The sequence below is a fragment of the Rhinolophus ferrumequinum genome, chromosome 26 (genome assembly GCF_004115265.2).
Source record: "Rhinolophus ferrumequinum isolate MPI-CBG mRhiFer1 chromosome 26, mRhiFer1_v1.p, whole genome shotgun sequence".
NCBI classification, from domain to species: Eukaryota; Metazoa; Chordata; class Mammalia; order Chiroptera; family Rhinolophidae; genus Rhinolophus; species Rhinolophus ferrumequinum.
Window position 1 is genome coordinate 7,981,405 of NC_046309.1, and position 25,851 is coordinate 8,007,255.

General features: G+C 47.4%; 1 protein-coding gene and 1 gene segment (V, D, J or C); both read right to left on the reverse strand.

The window, feature by feature from the left end:
- Positions 1 to 25,347, reverse strand: part of LOC117018119 (T-cell receptor beta chain C region-like) — a 32,835-nt gene extending 7,488 nt beyond the window's left edge. Inside the window, 2 exon segments of the C gene segment in view lie at positions 24,844 to 25,134; positions 25,271 to 25,347. Of these exon segments, the coding sequence occupies positions 24,844 to 25,134; positions 25,271 to 25,319 (340 nt within the window).
- On the reverse strand, positions 3,639 to 6,907 carry PRSS2 (serine protease 2). The gene is made up of 5 exons (XM_033098900.1): positions 6,863 to 6,907; positions 5,720 to 5,879; positions 4,486 to 4,739; positions 3,983 to 4,119; positions 3,639 to 3,840 (listed from the first exon to the last, which is right to left on the reverse strand). Exons 1-5 carry the CDS (start codon positions 6,900 to 6,902, stop codon positions 3,688 to 3,690), a joined length of 744 nt encoding a protein of 247 aa, XP_032954791.1. The 5' UTR covers positions 6,903 to 6,907; the 3' UTR covers positions 3,639 to 3,687.
- Positions 25,348 to 25,851: the final 504 nt, after the last annotated feature.

Below are 25,851 nucleotides of genomic sequence, written 5' to 3' on the forward strand. Positions count from 1 at the left end.
TCTGAATGGGTGTGGGTGAGAAGACCACATGTGTCACTTCAGATGTCAGAGGGAGGTCAAGGGCATGGGGACGTGTGGACTGGATATGGAGAGCTGGATATAGGACCATGCAATCATGCGGTCACGTAATCAGGGCCAGTCTTCTCATTGTTAACTGGCAAAAGGCAGTTCCTGTATGCTACGTTTGTCTAACACAGGGGGACAATAAGAATTACATGTTTGTTTGCACGATTCTGCCTAAAGAATCACTGGACGGATACCAAAGACACGGATGAAAATGACTGCCTATTAAGAATGAGTGGAGCAGACGGAAGGAGAGTGAAAATAAAAGTAAACTCAGTGTCAACTTTATTGTGTTGTTTTGACAGTTGAGCCCTGGTAGCTGTATTATCTGTTTAAATAAAACAAATTTTTAAAGAAAAGGAAAAAGTACTGCTTTAAGTAGTATTTTGAAATCTGCTGCTTACAAAACCTATTTGTTTGAATTAATTTGTTTAAGTAAGTCATTTCCCCCCCAAAGATGTTTATATAAGGAGCCGTGTTGTGGTCCTGAATTTGCTCAATGAGTCTCCAGATACTTAGGAAATGGGTGAAAAATGCATGCTTTTGAGTAGTCCTGGGATCTTTTGAGTTAAAAATCTCTAGGATTGGGTGTATTAATCTGTATTTAAATCACCAATCAAGCCCCAAATCACCCTGAGGATTTCCATTTCAGCAGCAGGCTTGGGACCCGCTGCTTGTTCCCTGACTAGGACAGGGACAGGTGTCAGAGTGCTACCTGGTGGTGCCACAAGCTGGGTGCGACGGTGTGGCTCTTAGAATTTAGGGAAACAAGCAAAAGGGAAGATAGTCTGTTTAACGCAGGTATCCCTGTGGTTTTTCATAACACGCCACCAAAAGCCAGAATAAAAGGTCATCGATTATTTTGATGATTTCGACTGTGGCAAGAGCTCTTTATTCCACACTTAGGAACACTTTCATCAATGTAATGATTTCTTTTGTTCTATTTCCGTATATTTTCCGGTCTTATTCACCCCCTTTGCCTCAAAAACCTACACTCGTAAGTAAGTTTCCTTTGGCTCATCTAGCTGGGTACGCTCATCCCGACTGGCCTTACAAAAAATCATGCCACTCGGTCTTACAAAGACAGTATCGCAGCTGCTTTCACTCCTGATGGAGCTTGTCTCAGCGTTGTCACTCTGTCACGTTGTCAGTATGCCCAGTGCACGTGCAGCTCCGTTCCATCCCCTAAAACGGGCTTAGACCAGTTAATGCTGAGTGGGGTCATTCATCCACTTGGGCAGCAGGGGGCAGCCTTTCCCTATTTATTTTTTTCAGACCTCAGGAACTGCAATCTCAGTGTGGCCACTTGAGGGGGTGAGAAGAATGTGGATCGTGCTCGAGGGTTCTGGAAGGGAAAGCGGGCTTCTTGGTGTGCCTTTCTAGAACTGTGTGTTGGGAGGTGGGGAGGAGATACACAAATAACACCTGATGGGTGCACAATTCTTGAAACCTCTCAAGCACATAAACACCCTCATTTGAACCCAAAGTTTGCCTCCCAATTTCCTCAGATGAAACCAAAACCCAAAGAGGCTAAGTGAGTCGCCAGAGTCCTGCATGATGAAGAGACAGAGCTGGAGCCAGCACTCAGGCCTCCTTACTTGGGGCTCTGGGAGGCCCCGTTGTTCCTGAGGCTGCTGAGGGCCCGCCCCTCGGGGAAGACTACTTCCGGGAGCCAGACTGCCCAGGTGCCCACCCATGCCCCCTACTTGGTGTCTGTGAGATCTTGGGCAAGCAAGCAAACCTCCTGAAGCCCCAGTCTCTTTATCTATGAAATGGGAATAATAATGCCACCTACCTTATGGACTTCTTGTGAGAACTAAATAAGGTAACACATGTACCTTGGATCCTGAAATGATTAGTAAAAATGTTTTCCCTATTATTTTCTCAGAGGGTATGGCCCAGGAATCTCTCTACCGCGTTGATTCTCAAGCTTTAGCTTGCAGTTGAATTGAATGATTTGGAAGTCTTGTTAAAATGTAAGTCGCTGGGCCCCGTCCCAGAATTTCTGACTCAGTAGGTCTGGGGCCCCACAATTTGCTCTCCTCCTAAATTCCCAGGTGATTCCGGTGCTGCTGGTCCAGGGACCGCACTTTAAGAGCCATTCTTCTGGAAGGCTCTTCAGTACATTTCCCTCCACTCTAGGTCGTACTCTGTTCTTTCAGTCACTGGGGGCCTATTATATTCTAGGGAGTGTTTGATCACCAGAGATACCAGGGTGAGCAAGACAAGATGTCTTCCCCAAGGAGCTCACTGTCGAATGCCACGCTGGACACATCCATCTGTACTGATCAGCAAGAGCACCACTGTGACAGAAGGCAGTGCGGATCAGAAGGAGGAGTCCTTGCTGAGGACAGAGGGCCAATAGGCTCGGTGCAGGGGTGAGGGGAAGAGGGCGCGGAGCAGGAAGGGTCAGAAGAGACTTTCCTGAAGAGGACGAAGGAGCGGGTAGGAAGCCCATCGAGCGAGATGGACCAGTATTGTCCGGAGCTAGAGGTCAGAGGTGCATGGCTCGTTGCAGGAACCACCAGGACTTCTGAGCATTGGAGCATAAGCAGGGGAAGGGAGCGGGGAGAGCAGAAAGAACATTACATCTCTAGGCTAAGGAGCTTGGGCTCGATGTTGGAAGCTGTGCCAAGTCAGGAAAGTGTGAAGAATTGCTGGACTGTGCAGGGCCTCTTTGTATGCAGTATAAGAAGATGTGCAGGGGACCAGACCCCTCAGGAAGTGCAGGGAAGCAGGGATGGGCTGGAGAGAGGCTGAAGAGCAGAGATGATGGACCATGGTTGCAGCAGGATAGACCGTGAGGTGGGGTAGAGAGAGCTTGGGCATTGGAGCCGGACGAGTCAGGAGTCTGACCTCAGACCTATCACTTTTTGGATGTGGGACATGGGTAAACTAACTGCTCTCTTTTCTGTACCACTAGAATAATAACCACTCCAGAAAGGAGGGCGAGTTCACCATGAAAATGTTTGCAAAGCCCTCGGTACGTGTATCCATATTGCTGTTGTTAGGTGAGATGAACAAAAGGCAGATTTCTTTGGAGCTTTAAGAAGGCAGCCCAGGGGGCTCTCTTGTCTCCCTCAGACACATGAGCAGGTTGTCAAGAAACAGAGACCTGTGGAGCTTTGTGCTGCCAGGAGGGAGCACGAACTGGGTGAGTAAGAGCACGTGACCAAGGGACTCAGGTAAAGCCAAGGTGATTGGCACCCGTGTCCCCTAGATTTGTTCGCTCTGGGTACAAGTGAAAGGAGGCGGCAGAGCCCTGCACACCAGGCCCGACGTGGGCACAAACTAGCACTGCACTCAAGACCCGGAGAGGTGCCAAGGTCAAGGGACCTCGAACGCAGTCTTTCTGAAACATATTTCCCTCTTGAAAACAGCCCCTCTGGACCCCCGCTTATTATATTTTGGATTCTGGTCTCTTCATATGCTGCCAAACGAGTATTCCATGGAGCACATTTGGGAAGTGGGTACTCGGCTCACCTGTGAGAGGCAGGGCCCTGTCGGACATTGGGGGAGGATGATTCCGAGATCCAGCGGCCGGAGGGAGAGGGACACACACAGGCAGTTGGAATAGGGTCATTTTATTAGCATAGTGATGGCAGAGGGATGGAGGTAGAGGCTTTAGCTGTTGTCAGCTATGGTCTCCTGAATCCAGTCCACAAAGTTGCAGACCCTGGTGTAGACACCAGGCCTGTTCTTCTGGGCGCAGCCATAGCCCCAGGAGACGACTCCCTGGAGCTCTCCATTGCAGACCACGGGGCCGCCAGAGTCACCCTGAGGAGGAAGAAGGTGGGACAGGTTTTGTAAAGTGGGAGAAAAAAGGGACTATAGCCCCACAGCCTTCGGGGTTCAAATCCCGCCTCCAGGTAGGCCATGTAAATGGACTGGGGTCTCAGCATGCGAAGGGGACAGTCACCTGGCAGGAGTCCTTGCCTCCCTCGAGGAAGCCAGCACAGACCATGTTTTCGGTGATCTGTCCAGGGTACGCGTCTTCACACTTGGCCTGGCTCAGCAGAGGGGCATCCAGGCACTGCAGCAGCTCGGGGTAGTTGTCTTTGGGGATCAAGGAAAGAAGGAATGTGGGTCAGGCCAGGCTGGGGGATGGTCATCCAGGCTTGGACACTGAGGGCAGCCGGGAGAGGACCCCAAGAACATAAGCCCCACCCAGCAAGGAGCAACGCGATTTAGTTCCCAGAGTGATCACTGCTGAACCCCTCCTTCGAAGTGACCCGGCAAGTGCTGTATTGGTCCTATCTTTCCATTCTGGGGTCAACCCCTCGAGAGTTTGCATCTCTCTGGTCCCCAGCACAGAGCCTGTGTGCAGTGGGAGCGAGACATTGCAGACTGGAGGCTTAGGGCGTGCTTGGTTATGGGAAACGTTCAGAAGCCGCAGGGTGAAGTCGCGAGGGCCCCACTCACAGCCTGAGCTCAGGGTGTTGCCCCAGCCGGAGATGAGACACTGGGTGCCAGCGGGCGCACAGGCGGTGGGCAGGGAGATGGTGGACACGCGGGCATTGATGACCGCCGGCGAGGAGAGCTTGATCAGCATGATGTCATTGTCCAGGGTCCAGCTGTTGAAGCGGGGGTGGCGGATGACCTTGGCAGAGTTGATGAACTGTTCCTTGCCTTCCACGACCTCGATGTTGTGCTCTCCCAGCCTCACCTGGATGCGGCTGTGGGAAGGGAAGCACGAGAAGGCCTTTTCTCCACGTCCCCAGCTGCCCCCCAGATCCCGGGCTCCCTGCTCACGATGGGGGTGTGGGCAGTACAGGTGTGACACCAAGAACCGTTCTGCTTCAGAGGTAGGTGGGAGAGGAGCGGGAATGCGGTGAAGGAATCCAGGAAGCAATGGCTCCCCGATCTGCTTTTCCAGCCACCTTTCCCGACACCTCCTGCCCCAGGCCTCCAGGGCCACAGGCACAAACAAGCTACTTGAAGTCCCCCAGCCTTCGTCATCCTCTGTCCCTTTGCTAATAAAACAGTGACTTTAACTTCCGCCCTTCCTCCGTCTGGTAAGCACCGTCATTCTGTATGATCTAATCCAGTGGGTCTCAAAGGGTGAGAACTGTTAGAAATACAAAGTCCCAGTTCCCACCCCAGATCTACTGAATCAGAAACTCTGGGGGTGGGACCGGGCGACCCCACCAGGGGGCCCTTCAGGTGATTCTTGCACACAGCTTGGAGAACCCTTGGTCTCAGCAGTGACTCTTAGCTCCGCTGTAGAGTCGAGTCACCAGAGGTAGAGAGTGCTGACAACTCACCCGTATTCAGATCCCTCCTCCTGAAAATTCTCAGCTCATGGCTCTGGGACAGGACCCAGGCATCGGTGTTTTTTGAACATTTCTTCAGTGGTTTTAATGTGCAGCCAACTGACAAAGTTTCCCTGTGAAGTCCTTGCCTGTTTTCCTCCCAAATAGCCTCTCCGGGCTCTTATGACCCACAACCCTGCTGTTTTATCTGGTTTTTCTTTTGGGGCGGGGGCAGTGAGGGGCTTCCTACGTGCCTCTCTTCACCTCCAGCTCCTGGGCATCAGCTGCCGTGGACGGCTGCTCTTCTCCATCGCTTCCCACCCATCTCACCCTACGTTCCCCTGGACTGATCCCCACTGCCTGAGATGGCCGGCCGCTGCGGGCTTCGCAGTCAGGACACTTACGACTTGTAGCAGTGAGCCGCGGACACCACCCACTGGTCACTGATGAGGGAGCCACCACAGAAGTGGTAGCCAGCGTTCAGGGACACCTGGTAGGGGACGGAGTTCTCCTGGCAGGTGTAGCCCCCGACGATCTTGTCATCGTCGTCAGCGGGGAAAGCAACTTGAGTGGAGAGAGGAGGGAGAAGCCAGCTTAGCAGGATGTTCAGGGTGGAGCCCGGGGCACCGTGGCTGGACCGGGCCAATTGGGATTCCTCCACAAGCACAGCGCTGGTGGGCGTGAGGAAGCAGTGCCATCCCGTCAGGAGCCGTGCGTGTGGCTCTCCCCCATCTCTGCGGGTCTGCAGGGCACATAGCTACCTACCCTGCAGGGCTCCGGCCCCCACCTCTACTGAGGACACCCGGAGGAGAAGGACACAAGAAACGGCCCCCAGCGCCCTCAGTGTGTTGGCGCTCAGAATGTGGTTTTCCCACCCACTGAATACTTCTCTCTCTCTTCTTCATCACTCACCTACTCCCCACGGCTGTTTGAGCCCCTGATTGTCAGGAGGGGCTGCTCGCTCTGACTGTACCCAGCTTCTCCCATAGCTCAGATCTGGGCAGCACGGCCCCATGAGGGAGACCAGCCCCAGGCCCATTAGGCAGGGCAAAGGTAGGCACTTATTGGCCAATAGAACAGTGATTCTCAACCTTGGCCATATACACCTGGGAAGCTTAAAAATTCAGTGCACCCCAGGCCAAGTAAGTCGGAATTTCTAGGACTAGGCTAGGACTCTGGCATGAGTGTTCTTTCAGCCCCCTAGGTGTATCTGGGGTTAAGAACAGCTACAGCGGAGCTAGCCCAGAGTTGTCAGGGTTACGCCTCAAGTCTACTGATTTATTTCATGGACCACCTTCACCTGGTCTCTCTTTCCTGCCTCTCCAAACAAAGCCCAGAGATGAATGAATGATGGGGCTGGGAGCGGGGTCAGGCAAAAGGTGAGAGAAGCAAGGCTTAAAAAGAGCCCAAGAATAGGAAGGAGGGATGCTACACGGGGGAGATAGAATTTCAGAGCACAAGTGAAGTAGGAGAGGCAGCAAGAATGGGGCTGCCATCTCTGCCAGGAGAGAGGACGAGTGGGGCCTGAAGCAATGCCGGGGACTCACCAGCAACTCCCACAAAGGCGAGGACCAGGAGTGGATTCATGGCGGCGAAAGTATCATCGGTCGGTGGTAGAGAGCCTTTATACCTCCCAAGGTGAGGCAGACAGGCTGGGTGTGAGTGTGGAGGGTCACTGCTCCTCCCAGTGCAAACACACCTGCAGCTTTCCCTTTCCCAGGGTGTCGCATTATCTCTGCTGTTTGGCCACTCTGTGCGTTCGTGACCTACAGGTGATAAGAAAACTTACCTTCTCTAGGCAGAGAGGAAGACTAGCTGATTCCTAGAAAGGGGAACCAAGCCCCAACATATCACAACTGGGCCTTCTTAAGCTGAGGCGACTAGGGTTAGGAGGAGGAAGAAGGGCCGAGGGTCCTAGAAATCCTCTGACTTCGAGGATATGCACTTCACTTACTTTAACAAAGGGCTGATATTGGTAGCAAACTTGGCTGCTCAGTATCCTAGAGCCCACTGAGAGGAAAGACGTCTTCTCTAAGTCTATACCTGTGAGCATGGAGACCCTTCTCTCAAGTCTAAACCAGTGGGCAGGAAGGTCAAATCCAAGGCATTGGGGAACAAGGATCCCAACATCAAGAGGTGCTGAGAAGGCAGAAGCAGAGTTCCTTGGGAAGCTGGGCTTTCAGCTGGCTCTCCTTCCTACCAAGGCTTGGGGAGGGGGGTTGTTTGGGAAGCAAGAGGGGCAAGGGTTAAGTAGATGTCCACCTGATATATTTGGGGGGATGGAAGACCAATACCATCCTCTTCCTCACCATCAGGACCAGGGTCTTTCTCATCACTCATGCTGTCGTGGGGTCTGTTTCAGCAGCCTCCTGGTAGCCCTGGGAATCTGCACTAGTGATGATGAAAATTGCCCCCCTTGCTAGGCGCCGATAGCCTGAGCTAGAATTCTATGCTCCAGGTCAGATGTTAGAAAGCGTTTGGACGACGGTAAATTTGGGTTCTGATCAGAGATTCGGCACACGGTAAAGGGGCCTAGTACCGGGTGATACACTGACTATTGTACTGGGTGGACTAAATACAGAGTGAATCTTCCCAGAAATGATCATTTTGAGACCTGCCATGGCCACCATACACAGCCCTGTGATTTATTGAGGTACAACTGGGCCAGAAGGGTATAAAGATGCTCGAGTCTAATTATGAGGCAAGTGGGGGAGCCTTCTTAAGAAGAGACTTCTCAGCTCCTCTGAGCTCAAGCCTGGTGAGGGGCAGGAGTGGGCAGAATCCATGTTTGAATTCTCTGCAAGGTAGAAAGGGGTAACAGTCCTGTAGATGGTGAACCAAGTGAGAAAAGCTCAGAAGTCTGGTCATGAGACAGAAAATAGGCTGGAGGGATGGAGTAAATGGAAACTAGAGGGAGTTGGGGGAAATGCCAGTGTGGAGCTCATGGGTGGAGAGGGAGCTGTAGGGTGACTTCTGGTCCAGTGCCTGGCCTGGCTGGAAGCCAGCTTCTCCACAACAAGAGACCCTCTGCTCAGAGCTCTCCCCTTTCCTCACTGCACACTGTCTAACCTTTGATGGGCTCACATCAAGGTGGGAATACTGCCATATTTGTACAGTGCCTGACAGTTTTTAAAGAGCTTTCACACACACACACACACACACACACACACACACACAGACACACACAGACAGTACTATACTGATTTTCATTTGTGTTGAGTTTCAAGTTTAACTTTTCACACAAGTTTTAATTATGAGGTATGCAGAATAAAATTATTTCCATTGACAGAGGATGAGGCTGAGAATCAGAAAGGTTCTGTCTTGCCTAAGAATACAGATCTAAAAATGGCCTCAAGGCTACAGGAAGACATGGAAAGTGTGAAGCGTGGGAATCACTGCAGGTGGCATCTCAGAGCAGGTTTATTTGGGATCAAGACAGAGGACAAACTATATCCTTTTCCTTCCTGATGCTTGTCTCCCTGACAGAAATAGAAGACTGAATTAATCTTCCGCCTGGCACCTGGGCTCAGAACCTCACCTTGCCATGGCCTTGGTCACATCTGAGGTCACATCCTCTAGGTCACATCTGAGGCATGGATGACATAGGTGTCGGTGCTCACAGGTAGCTGTCCCAGGCTGTGGAGCCTTAGTAATAGAGGCTTGTCCTGTTATGTCACCAAATATAGTATTTTGGGTGCATCACTCGTGCAGATTCCCAAATAAACTATTGTGGGTTTGTGACCTACAGGTGATAAGATAACTTCTGTAGGCAGACGGTTGTTGTGGGGTCTTTATAGGAAGTCTTGCTTTAGAGGATAAGGAAAGGCTCTTGCTGTAGATACCAGCATGCCCGGGACAGGTATGGGGAGGTGATCGTTGGTAAAATATAGGAAATTCTTTTGGGATAAGGGGGAAATTTTTTGGATGGGTGCTTGTGGCTCAGGCGCTCTATAAAAGGGAACACTGAAGAGCTTAGGGATTTTCTGTGTCTAAATACTAGCCTTCTCCTGATATCTTGTGCTCCTCCTTCTTAGAATAAACTATCATGTCCAAAACTATGGGCAAGACTACGAGGCCAGTTTTCTTCAAAGTAGCACGAACCACCTTATAGGCAGAGAAGATAGCTGTAGGTGGAGACCATTATCTCATGCTCTAGGCTCTGATGTGTAGGATGGATTCAGGCCCACCTTTGCCCCCATTCAATTTGGAAGAGTCTATGTAGCTTTTGGTACTCTTTAATCTGAACTATGGATTCCTTCGTCTATTTCTCTAAGACATTCTCCTGATTCATAGGAAGTGCTTAGCATATCAAACCACTGTCTTCTAATCATAATATCGAATAGTTTCTGTGCTTCCTATGCCACATATTGTATAAGTCTCTCATGGACCTTGGTAAAATTTTATTCTCACAACCATGAATGGGGTCGCCCATTTTATAGATGACAAAATGAGCTGCGTAGAGGTGAAGTAACTTGCTCAAGGCCACACAGCCAGTCAGTTGTAGAGATAGGACGTAAGCGTGGAAGTCGGGCTCTAGAACCTGCATGCTTGGCCATAGAAATTTCGGCTTCTCTTCCTCTTATTTGATCCTCAGTGCAGCCTCACAAGGTAGGCAGCAGATGCTGTTACCAAAGAAGAATTTGGAGCTCAGAGGTTAAGGGGCTTCTCCTGGGTCATCTTGCTGAGGAATGAACAGATGACACCAGAATCTCTCCCTCTTCAAGCTAAGTTCATTCCCTGTTGTGTTGCTACATCTTAGAGTCTTTCAGACCTCCCAGTGGTCTGAAAAGTAGATTTTCATCAGCTTCCAAATCACTTATTTATTTTTTTTAAAAAATACTTTCCTCCCCTAATCCCCTCAGCTCAGGTACTTCCCCTCAGCTCTTCACCAACTCCTCCTTGGGCCCCAGTGGCTTTCACCCCTCTCCAACCCGACTGTCAAGTTCCGGGCCTTCTATCCTCTCAACGCCCAGCTCCCTTTCTCCTCCATTATTTTTTCTAAGTTGCGTATTTTCCCCATGGGCCAATTTCTATTTATCCAATAAGATTTTCCTCAGATATCTTAGCCTGGAGATCACTGAATCTGGATAGTGAAGGGGCACTCTGTGTCATCCAGAAAAACCGACGGGTGAGACGGTGGCGTTGAGGCATTGACTGGTCAAGGCTGATGGGCTAAATGGAGTAGCCCCTGTTCCTCCCCACACCCCCTTCTGCTCCCCACCCTGAAGCCAGGGAAGACATGTGCATTTTATGCCCAGAGAGAAGTCCATTTTCATAGTTTATCTGTTCTTTCAGTTTCTATAGAGGGGTGAATGGGGAAACCTCGAGCAATTGAGGCTTTTTACCTAAAGACAGATTGGTTCCTGTAATGTACTGATCTTTCTGTTCACATTTCAGTCACTTCTTGTCCCGTCCCTGGACCTATTAGAGCGGCTTAAGTGACTTCTGAATCTATTGGAGGGCAGGCAGAAGAAAGCCGGGCGAGAGTCCAGAAGCACTACCTATGTAGGCTGTAATTGTAGCAGCCTTGACTTCTTCCATGACTCTCAGAGTTTAATGAGTGACACGTGTATGTATTTTTCCAAGTCGTATTAGATCCAGACTGAGCCCCACAAGCCCAGTTCAGTGATAAGCCAATTAGGCTCCTCTACTCATTTGGGTTATAAAACCTCTAGACTGTCTTGTCCATTTTGAAGGCAGCCAACTGGTCCGTCCACTTCCGATAGACCAACGTGTCCAGGAGGATCTGCAAACGGATATCCAGGTTCAAAACTGAGTGCTCAGTCCACACAGGCACCAACACAATTCTAGTGTGAGGTCCATCCACTTAGGGCCAGTGTTTGAGCAGGTTCTGGGCTTCCCTATCTAGGGTTTGGGGAAGGCAGCATAGGGGACTGGAACAGCCGTTGGGCCTCCTTTTCATTCAAATGTCAAGGCTGAAGCTTCTGTTCGCTTCCTGTTAGAACAATCTAGTTCATTTCCTCACGGACTTGCATTATCTAAACTCAAATGCTTTTGTAGAGTTTTTCTCCAGGGAAGTCCATATTGCTTGGCCAATTTTCCTCTTTTCTTCTGAATCTTATTTCTCTGCTCAGTGTATTAGTTTTATCGGGCTACCATAACAAATTGCCAAAGCCTGGGTGCCTTGAACTACAGAAATCCATTCTTTTTTTACAGTTCTGGTAGCTGGAAGTCTAAAACCAAGGTGTCGGCAGGGTTGGTTTCTCCTGAGGCCTCTCTTCTGGGCTTGCAGATGGCTTTCTTCTCACTGTGTTGTCACCTTGACCTTTCCTCTGTGGGCACAACCCTGGTGTCTTTCTTTGTATGTCCTAATCTCTTCTGATAGGGACACCAGCCAGATTGGATTGGGGCCCATTTGAATAGTCTTAGTTGAACTCGGCACTTTAAAGACCGTATCTCCAAATAGTCACATTCTGAAATACTAGAGGTTAGGACTGCATCGTAGGAATTTAGAAGGAACACAGCTCAGTCCATAACACTCAGTAAAGATTTACTGAACTCCTGTGAGGTTCCTGTGGTTTTTCTAAGCTGTAAGGAAACAACAATGAAGAAGAAAAACGTTCTTGCTTTCGTGGCATTTATGTGTATTTGTGTGTATAGCAACAGGAGACAAACAATAAATAAGAATATCTATATATGTATATATAGATATATATGAATATATAAGAATAAATAAGAATATATATATATATATATATATGCATGGATATATATTGGACAATGGTGATTAGGTGTTATTAAAATAAGATAAAGCCAATAGATGAGACTGGTGACTGGGTCAATAACTACAATATTAGGTAAGGTGATCAGGAAAGATCTCTTTGGGGAAATGATATTTGCGTTGAGAGCTGAATAAGAAGGAACCAACTATGTGAAAGTGGGGTAAGGGGGGCTTTCATTATTTCCTGATGAGTCCATGACAGAAATAAATTGACACGTACAACCAGTGCTTTTTAAATTAAATAACCTTGTCATCTGGCATATGGATTTTTACCTTGCCATTGATTTTGACTGTAAGAACTGACATAAAGGATGGTCGTCAATACATTGAAATATTCTTATAAAAGTTAATGTGAAGTATATTGGACATGACATAGTATTTATGAAATATTGTTGGATTCAGGGAATAAGTGAGAAAACAGTATGTATTGTGTGATCTCACTTTACTTAAATGAGTGATTTTTAATTTTCCTCAAATTAATCATCTGTGTACATGTTTTGCAATAACATGCATTATTTTATAATTAAAATCAGAAACTGATCTTGGCACTGGAAAGCAAACTATATTTGATTGTCTGTACTGAGTGTTTCTAAACAGCCCCCCAGTAGCCACTCTTCCTGTCTGTGGATGGAACCCTCCAGCTAGTCCTATAGATTCTCCCTCCATCCCCAGTCTACCCATTCACGCTCATACCCACCCACAAACACACAAACAGCTGTCTCTGCCCCAGAGCTGTGGTTTCCTCCCTCCAGCTTGCCTGGCAGGCCCTTCAGGCTCATCTGGATGGGAGCTGGGGGGGAGGGAGCTGAAGTTCTTGCTCAGATCTTTGATCTGTGCCCAGCACTGTGTCTCCAACGCTGCAGAAGTAAAAGCTGCTGTCTTCGGGGCGCACGTTGGTCACAGTCAGGTTGGAGAACATTAGGTTTGGGCGGCTGATGGGAAATTTGTCCTTGGTAAATCCACTTTCATAGGTGGCCCCGGAGCCCTGATTCGCAGTTGCAATCAGTGTCAAGCTCCCTCCTGGGAGCTGACGGTACCAGAACATGAAGTTTATTTGGCTGTCTACTTGACACTCGATCGTCACGGAGGTCCCGCGTTGACAGATGTCCCTGCTTGGCTTTTGAGAGACGAGAGTACCAAACACAGTGCCTAGTTCCAGAGAGACAGAGAAACCCATGAGGGCTGACCAGCTTGTCCCCAGGTCTTTTTACTATTTGCTCCAGTATCACATTGGTTCCCAAAGAACCCTGTGGTGCTGCCTCCATTTTGTTCTGCCAACTGTTACTGTCAGAAACCTCTAGTCCAACGTGTCCCCTGCCCCATCATCCTCTGACTGGTTGCCTCAGACCCTCTATTCCTCTACTCAGCATTTTCATTAACCCCCATCTTCTTCACCCAGTAAGTCTCATACCTTGTCCCAGGAGAAGTAGCAAGAGAATCATCATCTTTAGGTGATAGCCTCTCTTCCCTGAGCAAAGGCCCTAAGAAGTCAAACTCAAGTTCATCTTTCCTCTCCACTGCGGAGGTCCCTCCCTGCTGGCTCTGTGTCCCTCTCCTGTAGTGGGAAGTTGAGTTTCTGTAGCATGTGGACAAAATTTTTCTGCCCTCTAGTGGAGCTGTGTGGCTGTTCACTTAGGACGGATCTTCATTCACAAGGCATTTCTGCATGCAGCTGTCATCCTGTCCACTGTTAGTCCACCACCTCCCCATCCGTTCATTTTTGAGCACCACCTATGTGCTATACCCTTTGGAGATAAAGCAAGAATGGGATGCGGCATTGACCTCCAATAACTAAAGGTAAAAGTTTAGAATATGAGGGAATCTTATAACTCAGAATTTCAACTGTTTGTTGAGTCTTCATTGTGGTTGTCTCAAACTGTACCTGTTATTTCTCCCCAAACACAGACTCTAGTAAACCGGCTTCTGCTCCTGAATTCCTCCATCCCCACAAATGTCATCCCCATTCTTCTTAACCTCTAGGCTCAGAAATTCATTTTTATTGCCTTTCCATCCTCCCACCACTTCATTTATCAATTCACAAATTAAATACATTGTATTTCCGTTGTGTCTCATATCTCTTCCCTCATTTTGGTCATCACAGTCATAACTAGTTGGCTCCTCTTTACTTAGTCTACGGACTTTAGCAGTAGGGTTACTTCTACTCTAACTCAGCTCAATGTGGCCTAGAAAACACATCATCCCGTAATATTTGACCGTGGTGCTGTGACCACTTTCCATCACTTGATTTCCTCTATCATGTAACTACCTAAAAACACGATTTTTGCATAAGACCTGAGCTAATTCTTTTTTGAGCGCTTACTTTGTGCTATACATGTATTATTTCAGTTTATGAATTAGGCTACTGTTATCCCATTTTGACAGATGAGAAAATGTTGCAGATATGAAGATCTTCAACAACCTATCCAAGTTCACATAATCCAAGAATAAGTGACAGAGGCAGGACTCAAATACATGTCAGTGTGCTGCCACACCCAAATGCTAACCTCCATGCTATGAAGGATTGCCTCACTTTTGCAGTTGCCTGTGGCTCAGGAGAGTAGAATCTGGTGGATGACTGAGAATGACAAGCCTAACACCCTAAAGGGAACTCTAGAAAGATCTCGTTACAAAATGAAACCTACCTTATTTCTTTGATTCTGAGAGTCCATCTCTTATAAGATGCATTGTTGTAAACACAATTGTTATTTTTGGGTGGTTAATAACAATTAAGAGGACTTAACCATATTCCAAAAAAATAAAACTGAAAAACAATTTATCCTATAATCGAGAAAACGTGGCGTGTTAGGCATGCAATATTCCAAGAACTCTTTCCTATGGTGTGTGTGTATGTGTGCGTGTGTGTGTGTAGCCTCTCCATCTATGGGAAGTGCCATATTATCATATAATTTTAATGTATTTATTTATTGAATTAATACAAGCACGTGATTAAAATGTACAAAACAGAGAGCAAAAAGTAAGTTGCCCTTTCCAGAAGCAACCGCTCAATAAGTTTCTTGTATATGTTACTAGACATATTCCTGGCTGTTCAAGTTCAAGTTGTATTGATTGGTCCATTTTTTTTTTTTACACAGATAGTAACACACTGCTCAAATCTTCCAGTATCTTGCTTCTTTTGTTATTGACTATGTATTCTTATCAATGTATTTAAAAGTTTAGTTCATATCGTATATACAAATGTGCCTCAGTATTATTTCCCATTTTATTATGAGAATTTTCAAACATCTATTGAAGTTGAACATATAACAAACATGCATGTGCCCACCACCTAGATTCTACCACCTAGATAAAGCTGCATATTGCTTTATCATACCACATCTAATATTTTATACTTTTAAAAGTTAATTGAAGGCATACTTCACCCCTAAACACTTCAGCCTGTGTATAATTAACAAGAGTTTAATATTTATTTATGGGGTTTTTTTGTAGGTAAAATTTACATACAGTAAAATACACAACTCTGAAGTACCATTAAATAAGTTTTTACAAATGCAAATACCTGTGAAATCTACCAAGATTTCTAATACCTTTTACATTTCTCTTGTATTCCCAAACGGGAATAGGCTCAATTAATATTTACTGACAGGATAGTAGATGTTTCTTTAAAATAAATCAGATTCTTTCTTCAGGTGATTGTGAGTACAGATATAACCTGACTAATTCTTACCACTTCTGCATAGTTTACTCCTTTCCTGATCAGAATTTTCCGTTAGTGACCATTGAGAGAACCCGGAGAAAGATTTCTTTTTATCAGAGTGTTTGTTTTTAGATTGAATGAACAGAATGCAAATTCCACAACCTTTCTCTTGAATCAGCACATGGACAATAAAATTTATCTCAAGGACTTTGGAATGTGTGAGTGCCCTCTAGTGAAAGACCAATTAAGAGCACAGACGGAGCAGAGTGGCTCATGTATAGTAAGAGGGACAAGGATAGAAAAGGGAAGAAAAAATTGATTTAAAACAAATGGTAGAACAGGGCTCCTGCAGTGTAAATATATGTGGGGACTTCATTTCCTGGTTGGGGTAGTGTCTCATGCATTTAGATTGAGGAAAATACACAGGACTGGGCAGGTTAATTTCAGAATGGCCCCTAACTTGGAAACGATGGTGAGTGGGGCCTGGAAAATATCCTGTGGTCTCCTGGCCACCTTGTGTGTTCGTGGGCATGGTTCCTTGTGGTGGCTGCCTTTATTCTAATTGGCACAAATGTGCCACAGGAGCCAGAGTAACTCAGCGCTGAGTTTGGGTCATTTCCCTCTTATGTTTGCCCTTTTTGTGCGGAGAGGATGTGGCTGTGCAGTGCTGTGTATTCACTGCTGGCACAGAGGTACACAGATGTCTGGTTGGTAGTGGCTGACTTCATGGTTAGGGAGAAACGCTCCGTGTTATTCCTAGAGACACTGTACCCATGAGGGAAGTCTCCTATCTCATTACTGTCAACACCGTATGAGAAATGGAGCAGCCGCAGCCCCAGACCTGGGTCCTGTCGATACCAGAACATTCTGTCATGGTTCATATCCTGTGAACAGTCCATCTGCACTATCTCTCCCATTTTTTTGACCAGATATCTTGGGGTTTGGGTTACTTCTGCATTCACGAGACCTGTGAAAGAAGGATAAAGGAGGTGGAAAAGGAGGTCATCAAGAAGCCTGATAAGGGAAAAATTCTTGTATCCAGGGTCTAGAAATGACAGGATAAGGGTTTGTCATCAACTCCGCAGACTTACCTACTCCAAGGAAACAAAAGGCCACACCACAGAGCAGCCTGAGTCCCATGGCAGGTTCGAGACAAGAATGGGTTTCCCCCAGGCCCAGGCTATAGGCTGGTTGTCTCTGATGTCATTGTCGCTGGATGTGTGAAGGGGAGGAGACTTTTCCAGAAATGGGGCACATCTAGAGCAAAAATTGGCAGCATCTATGCTTGATAATAGCATCATCCAAATAAAAAGCTTGCCTCTTAGAGACCTTATTCATCAACTTTGTTATCTAAGATGCCTATAAAAAGGACTCTTAGCTGGCACAGAGAGATAAGGAGGACAAATCCTGATTAAAATTCTTTGAATCCTTGCATCGGTATTTATTGAACACTTGCTATGTGCCAGGCGCTGGGAATACAGTCATGGACCACAGAGGCGTGCTCCATGTCTCAGAGCTTCCATTCAGTGCATCGTCCAGTGCATCATGCATGATGGTGGTTTGCTGATGCAAAAATGGAAAGGCACATTCCCTTAAATCAAAGAACAGACAGCCCCAAGGAGCCATTTCTATCAAACGACAACAATACGGTAAGATTATTGCAAAACTGACGTGTGTAAAAGGTGTGTTGTGTGTTCAGAAAATGAGCAAGACCTCCTGGGGAACATGAGCATCTATCATAAGATGCGGAGGGCAAGAGAGAGTGTGCCAGGTGGACCCGACAGAGGAAAAGGCGTATGTAATTGGGTGTGACCTTGGTTGTTAGGTGGCAGTCACCACTGAAATACTGTTGTAAAATAACTCCATATAAGGTTTGAGCCCTGAAGAACTGAAACCCAGGGGCCAAGACCTGAAATGAGAAAGGCAGTTTGCATGGAGATGGAGTCTAACTGGACAGTCGAATGCTGCCACACGTGAGGGTGGGGAACAGGGAGCTGTAATGGGCCAGACAGGCTGTGGGGCCCTGGAGAGGAGCCCTGAAGACCACGGAAAGAAGCTTCCTCCAGCAGATGGTGTCAGGGAAGCTGGATTGGTAGCAGGTGAGTTCTGTAAATGGGTCTGGGCTGAAGAAGCCCGATGGAAACAGCAGAAGAGAAGTAAGGGAAAGAGGATGGTGACAGCTCAGTCACAGGTACTGTCCTTCCCTGTGATCTGGGAATGGACTTCTACTCTCTCCAGTGTGGGGAGATGGGAAAGGCTGCTGAGTGCTTCTGTGGGGGCAGTCGCTTCCCCTGGTAGTGGCGGGGCTCAGGAAGGCAGAGCCACCTCTCCCCTTGTGACAACGCTTTCTGAGAAGAGAGGAAGTGACTGTGCAGTGTTGTGGGTTAACTGCTGGCAGAAGTGTCTGAGAGTGGCTGGATGTCTGCACATTGGGAAAAATGCTCAGCCTTATTTTGAAAGATGCCATATCTCTTACAGACTTCCCATCTGTGGGTACCCCTGTCACCAACTGACTAATAGACGCATTGTAGCGCCACTCCTGGCTTTTGTCTGGGTCAGCATACGTGTATATAGAGCATAGTACATAGTTTGGCCACATCACAAAGACACCTTCTCTTCTCATCCTGAAACCTAATAAACCTGAATTTTAGTGACATCAGCATCCATGGGCATTGTGGATGAAAGGTTTATGGAATTCTACAAAGTGTGAAGGGGTTTGTCTACATCATCATTGCCCTATAGGCTCCCATGGGAGAGTGGGCACTTGTGATGACGTCCAGGAATTAAGAATAAGCCATTGGATGGTGGATCCATTTCACAGGAAACAGTCTTTGGTCTTATAACCTCTTTACACCTCTGATTTAATTAGTATAATTGTTTATATAGAGGATGTGATAAAAGGTGTAGTGGAAACTCAGCTTAGACCTAAGAACCAGCAATTTCTGTAGTTCAGAAATATCTGAGTGAGTCTTTCAAAAAGGAGAGACTGGTCCACTGGAAGCCTATGTGTATGACAGCGTGAGATGCACCCAGGAGAGAGCTGTTCCTGAAGTAAGGGGTTAGGAGCTGGCAGGGTAGACTGACTCAGTAATACAGCCATAGTTCTGGGAGTGATGAGTGGACTTCGAGCTCAGCTAGATTTCTATTGCCAGAATTTGTATCCTGGATGAGGCTCTCTGCATTCCCTTATTCCAGGTTATAATGACTATTTATTTGTTGGTGAGGAATGTATGTGATTCAATGAGACCTTGGGCTAAAGTCTCTGTAAGACATTGGGGATCAAGAAGCAGAACTGCTGTCTTGCCTCTCCAACACAGAGAAGGAAACGGAAAAGCTTGAGCAAAAGGTTCCCTCTTGTGCTTCATGAACAGAGGTGCCGGTTTGAAGGAAACTCTCCCTGGGAATGATGGGAACAACGTTGGGGTCTGCCTGGTTGTATTGCCTGAAGAACAAAATGGTACAGAGCACAGGCATCAACAGTAGCTGGCAGGTAGCTTAGGGCCCAGCAGAAGAAGAAAAGGATCCCCTGGGTACAGTGGTACCCAAGAGAGCCAACAACATCCTTGTTGGGGTGACATATAGCACAGAGTAAACACAGGGCTGGAATAGAGGAAGGATAAACTCTACTGGAGTCATTATTTGTCTTGTTTATATGCACATAGGAAAACCCCTGGGATCTCCTGAAACTGTGTGAGAGAAGAGTTTGCAGGGACTAGTTGGAGAGGTGTTGGGGAGCTGACCTACGAGAAGACTCATTCATTCATTCATTCATTCATTCATGCATTCATTCATTCATTCATGCATTCATTCACGACTACTACTCTCTTCAGGCACTCTGGTAAGTGTGAAGATAATAGGAAAAAAGTTAACAGTATGGGCACGACCCCTGCGCTCATTAACCTCAACATCTATTAGTGTAAACTTTAAAGAGCAAACAATTGAGTGTGTTAATTGCCCTGAGGATAGAAGTTCAGCCTGTTGTAAGAGCACCTCTCAGAGGAACTAACCCAGTCAGGGATTGCAGGAAATCTTCCTGGTGGAAATGGTTTCTCAGTTGGCATGTGGAGGAATCATTAGTTAGGTGTCCAGGGAAATAGGGAAAGGAAGGGGGCTCTCGGTAGAGTGAACCTTACAGGTGAAGACCCAGCGGTGAGTCGTCATAGGCCATACTTGGGGACCTGAGAGAGGTGGAATATGTCTGGGGGGATGGAAGGCAGTTGTGGTAACTGAAGGACATGGGACGTTCACATTAGGAAGGGTAGCTAGGTATGCAAAGGCCACATCGTGGAGGGTGTTGAGAGACTTGTAAAGTAACACAAACTTGCGACTTAAGCGAGGGTGATGGAAGACACTGATGGATTTTAAGCTCCAAAGAATGATTCATGGGTGAGGATAGGTAGCAAACTGGAAGGGGGAGTGACTACTTGGAAGGTGGCTGAGGAGTCAGGTGAGAGATGACATGTGCTGGCCCATCGTGTTTTCAGTGAGGTTAGGAAACTTTGCAAGGAATTTAATACCTAGAAATACGTAGGGGGTGTCCATGGATTAGGTGTGGACGGGATGCACGTCTCTGGCTTGGGCATTTGGCTCGATGGCAGGACCCTTTGCTGACGTGAAGAAAATGGGAGACGTCAGAGTTAGCAAACAACTCAGAACGTGACAGAACATCCAGGTGACAGAACATCCAGGAATCGGGTCTAGAATATGGGACAAAATTTTGTTGAGTGACGGGATTGAAATGAACAGTTCAGTTTGGGCAATGACGATGGTCAGTAAAGAGAAAGGATTGCCGTATGTGTAAAGTTCCTTTTCTCGGAAAGGAGTTCCTTGCCGCTGGCGAGACTTAACCGTTAGCTGTCCTGCCTGAAGTTTGACAAACTCCTTGGTACAATATGTTAGAGGAGGACACGCTGCCAAGGGCCTGCATGGCTCTGAGTCCCCGAAGTTGGGGAGCCGGGGAATGACTTCTACGGGAACTGATGGTGGGGAAGTTTTTCCTCCTGCTAGGGGTGGGGCCTCCCGATGGAGGAGTCCCCTTGCTCTTGTGGTCCCTTTTTGTGCGGAGAGGATGTGGTTGTGCAGTGCTGTGGATTCACTGCTGGCACAGAAGTACACAGAGGTCTGGTTGGTGCTGGTAGACTTCAGGGTCAGCAGGAAATTCCCCTTCTCCTTTCGAGAGACCTCGTACCCATCAGGGATGTCTCCCTTAGCAACAAGGTTAACATTAACAGAATAGTAGATCAGCTTCAGCTCCTTCCCTGGGTCTTGCCGATACCAGAACATAGCATCATGGTTCATATCCTGAGAACAATTCACTGTCAAGTTCTTTCGGGTCTTTGTGATGAGGTATCTTGGGGTCTGGGTCACTCCAGCTTCCATGGGGCCTGTGAGGGAAGGAGACGGAGCTAGAGACAGCTGAGGAGGGCACCTGATACTGCAGGCAGCCTTTAGGAAAGGGCCTGCGTTAAGACCTGCAAGCTACAGCCGTGGGTTGCCCATGTGTTGTGGGACTCACCTGCTCCCAGGAGACAAAGCACGACACAGCCCAGAAGCCATGGCAGCATCACACAGGTAGGTGTCTGCCAGCTCTGAGGGTTCAAGTTGGTTTCTGGAATGTCTCCATCACTGCAACTACTTGACCCTCATTCTCAGAAGGAAAGACACTCCCCTTTCCGCAGAGGGCTGACCGGTAACCCAGACAACCAACACTGGCCAATGCAGGCTGTGATCACTGCCAGTTTCCTGGCCCTCCTTTGAGGTGTCTTGTTTCTATGCATCTGACAATGTCTTATTAGTATATTCTTTGCAAACTTGGCAAGTATTTCTGTATTTCTGTATGACAAAAATTGGTATAACAGATCTGATTCTCACTGAGAAATGTGAAAACATGAAACTTACACTGTCAGCAACACAGCACTTTTATGCTGTCAAAGTTCTCATTTCTACTCTGACGAAAAATTCCAAGTGCATTCCTGTTTTTGTCCATCCACTGACATGTATATTTATATTTAGCCATGGCCTTTGAAAAGGGTCATATGTGTAAAAATGGCCAAATCCACATCCTAGATTATTTTGTTGGTCTGTATCCGTTTCAAAATTCTAGCAGCAGGACTCTGGCCTTATCAGATTAGACTTCGTCCTGGCTGCTAACACCAGCTTTCCTCGAGGTCCGTGCTTGCATCTTTCTTCCTTCTCCTCTTCTCTCTCCTTCTTCTATGCTGATGAAAGGCAGAGGTGACATCTGCCTGCTTTGATAACTTCCCATTTTTACCAGCCCACTCCATTCTTTGGACTGCTCTTGGCATCTGGCTTTGCTTTCTTGCCTTCTCCACCTGGAAGGTTCCTGGAAGGATTTGGTGTTGCAGCCAGGCTAAGTTTCTGCTCTGGATCTTAGTGTTAGAGAACTCTGCGTATGGCTGGAGGTGTCGGAGCATCTCTTTTTACTTCCTCCGGCAGCTGCACAGATTGCTCACTGTTCTGGGTCACTGTGTCCTTTCTTCTTGAGGTGACTTTCCTGGGCTTGCTCCGAGTGTCTTCCTCCTTGGACACCTTTGAAGTGTTGTTGTGATTTGTTGGAGCCAGGATATTTTTGGGGGAGGGAGGAAGAGGAGAGAGAAGGAGACTGCCTCCTAATTACTTCCAACCAGAGCGAGAGCTTTCCAAGGGCCCGTCTACATTTTGCGAAGTCATTATCATCTCCAGGCAAGAAATCGGCCTTCATCCCAGTTTGGGGGCTGCCCTCAAACCTCAGAGATGGCTTTCTTGTCCCCAAACCTCTTCATAGTGGAGGTTTAGCTCCAACAGGACCTCCCAAATATCTCCGTCCTTCGCACTTTCACGTAATGCGTTTCCTTCCATGCTGTCCATCCCGACCTGCGCTTCCCTGTATTTCTCGCCCTCAGGCTCGTCCTCTGAGGCTCCACTCAGTAAAGCTGCCGCCTCTCTCATTCATCCTCCCTGGACCTAATACCTTGACAACAACAATTTCACCTGCCTCTACCCAACTGAGGAGCCATTTCCCTAAAACCCCTGTAGGAGAACACACATTTTATCCCTTTAAATGTATGAAAATCTTTTTTCTATGGGTGATCCTGAGCCCAGATACAGACTGTCGAATTTTATCCACCTGTCAAATCCTATTTTACTTATGCTCAGGCCATTTTGGTTCTGAGAAGCCACTCTGTTTTCCTATGCTAGATGATTAACCTTCAAAAGACGTGGTGGGAGATATTTGGATATTGAGTTTTCTTATAAGTATTCAAGAAAATTGAGTATAAAAGAAAATTGAACACAGTGTTCAATTTTATCAAACTTTCTCCTTTATCGTTATCTGAAATGTAATGTTTCTATTAAGAAATATGTTAGTGCCCTCTAGTGGAATATTACAGCAGTAGGCAGAATAATGGCCTCTTCAAAGAATTCAAGTCGTAGCAACCTGTGAATGGTTCGATGGCAAAAGGGAATTGACAATGTGAATGCAATTAAGATTGCTACTGAGCTGACCTTGATCTAGGGGAGTAGCCTGGATTACGCAGGTGGGCCCATTCTAATCACATGGGTCCTTAAACGCCAGGAACCCTTCCCAGCTGTGTTTAGAGGAACAGATAGGCTGGCTTTGGAGATAGAGGAAGGGAGGGAGCCGCAAGGTGAGGAAATCTGACTCTCCTAGAGCCTTCAGAAAGAAACGTAGCCCTGTCAGCACAGGAATGTCAGCTGTCTGAGACCTGTGTGGGATGTCTGACCTCCAAAACCGTAAGATAATCCATTTCTATTGTTTTGAACCACTAAGTGTGTAGTAATCGGTCATAGCAGCAACAAATACAATCGCCGAGACTGAAAATGTGTGGCAGGATGTGGTTAAAAAAAGGGATTAAGCTGGCAAAAGCGAAGGAAAGGATGAAAACTGGGCAGGGCAGGGTCTCTCGGTGACTTGTGGGGGTGGTGTCTGGGCACCTAAGGGCAGGGTCACCGCATACCTTGGGTGTGCCATTTTTGTGCAGAGAATGAGGCTGCACAAACTGCTGGTGCAGAGGAACTGAGTGTGTGGTTGTCCTGATTTTCTTGGCGTTTGTTCTCCATTGCTGTGGCAGAAAGAATTCTAAGAATGTTTATAAGAATACCCATGTATATCCCCTCTCTTGTGAGTGTAGGTGGAACCTACGACTATGATGAGATATCACTCCTGCGCTTATATGTTTTGGCAAAAGGGATATTATCCAGGTGGATCTATTCTAATCACATGAGACCTTGAAAAACACAGTGTTCTCCAGCTGGTCGCAGAAGGGGAGGTCAGAGAGCTTTACGAGGCATAAGAATGTAATGAGCATTATGGTTTCGAAGATGAAGGGGACCGGAGAGAGACTGCAAGAAACTGAGGGCAACCCCTGGTGACAGCCAATGAGGAAACTGGGTCGTAAGTCCTGCCACCACAAAGGGCTGAAATCTGCCGGGAACAGGAATAAGCTGGGCTCCAAAAGAGAGGGCAGCCACGTGACACCTGGATTTCAGCCTTCTGAGGCTTTGAGCAGAGAAAGAGCCCCACCATCCTAGTATTCTGCAGAACTGTGAGATAATACTTTGGTGTTGTTTTCACCCCACTTCTTCCTCTGCCTGGGTAATCCTGAGCCCACATCTTGTCTGCAAACTTCACACACCCCCTGCCCCCTCTTTTCCTCATCCACAGACATTGCCCACCTGAGGAAGTCTCCCTACACTACCTATTTTCCTACACAACACAATCGGTGGTAGAGAGACTCCACTGAAGAATCCTTGGAGATCTTTTCAAATTCGGAGGGTTATTTTTTCTTTACTGGATCAGAATGCAGTTTCGTCCAAATGTTCCTACATGTGTATCTGGAAACTGAAGTTTGCCTTAGAAAATAGTCACCTTGACTTCACGTCCCCTAGCCCTAATGGAAAATCAACCAGCGGCAAAGAGGTTGATTACAATAGGGAAGGAGCCTCGGAGGGACAAGCATGGGGAAAGAAAGAGAGGTTCAGGCAGGGCTTTAGTGTCATCTTGTGAGGAAACATCTCATTGGGGGTGAGGAATCTTGAGGGCGGTGGCCCGTCACTCCTTGGTTTGCCTCTATTTTGTGCGGAGAGGAAGTGGCTGTGAAGCGCTGTGGATTCACTGCTGGCACAGAAGTACACAGATGTCTGGTTGGTGCTGGCTGACTCCAGGGTCAGGGGAAAATCTTTCAATTCCTTTCGAGAGACATGATACCCGGCAGGGACATCGCCTTTTTCAGTGGCGTTGACACCAGTTGAGTAGTAGATCAATTGCAGTCTGAATCCTGGGTCGTGGCGATACCAGTACATTGTGAAGTGACCCATATCCTGTGAACACTGTAGAGTTAATTTCTTTCTTGTCCCTGACACCCTGTGTCTTGGGAACTGTGTGACTCCAGCATCCTGGAAGCCTGTGGGAGGAAAAAGGATGATCAAATAAAGACAGAGCCTGGGGAGGGGAGACCCATGCTACATTTCTGAGGAAACGTTTTGTAGGTGGAGGCTGGGGAGTCAGTGACGGGCCCCTGATCTGCACCCGGGACTCACCTACTCTGACGAGACAGATGAAGACACAGCAGAGGAGCCCGTTGCTCATGGCAGCGTCCGATGAAAAATGCTGTCTGGGACTGTGATGAATTTAGTCTCTGAAACCAACCCTTGTCGTCTCCTTCCAGGTCAGGGGTCATACCCGCCTCCCTCACCGCTACAGAAAGGAATGAAAAGCCCCTTAGACTTAACAGAATGTGGTGGTTTCATCTTCCCAGGTCATCTGATTGTTTGTGGGGTTCTCGTGAAGAATTAGCAGGGCATTGAATTTTCTAGTTTCCCTTCTATGACGTGTCTTCTTACGACACGGTGGGTCTTTTGACTTTTTATGAGACTGTTGGGGTAAATTGCATAATTGTCCCCTGGACACTCGGGTGTTTTATGTGAACACATCCCTTGGAACGCTTTTTCATGTTATCCCTGTCCCCGACTTCAAATCGCCTTCTGAAAGTGCTCTCATGTCTTTAGCCAGTCTAATGTCATTCATTCCCGCGAATGCTATGCAATCTGCCTGCTTTCCATGTGACGCCTGTGTCCCTCCTCTTTCCGTGGCTGATTCTTAAGAGAGGGGAAAGGTGTGC

Excerpts from the sequence above, each read along its gene's own strand:
- PRSS2 (XM_033098900.1), bottom strand. The coding sequence starts at position 6,902 with ATGAATCCACTCCTGGTCCTCGCCTTTGTGGGAGTTGCTG. Across the intron at positions 4,120-4,485 it reads CAACACCCTGAGCTCAGGCT|ACAACTACCCCGAGCTGCTG; the intron begins GTGAGTGGGGCC and ends TGATCCCCAAAG. Across the intron at positions 3,841-3,982 it reads GAGGCAAGGACTCCTGCCAG|GGTGACTCTGGCGGCCCCGT; the intron begins GTGACTGTCCCC and ends CTTCCTCCTCAG.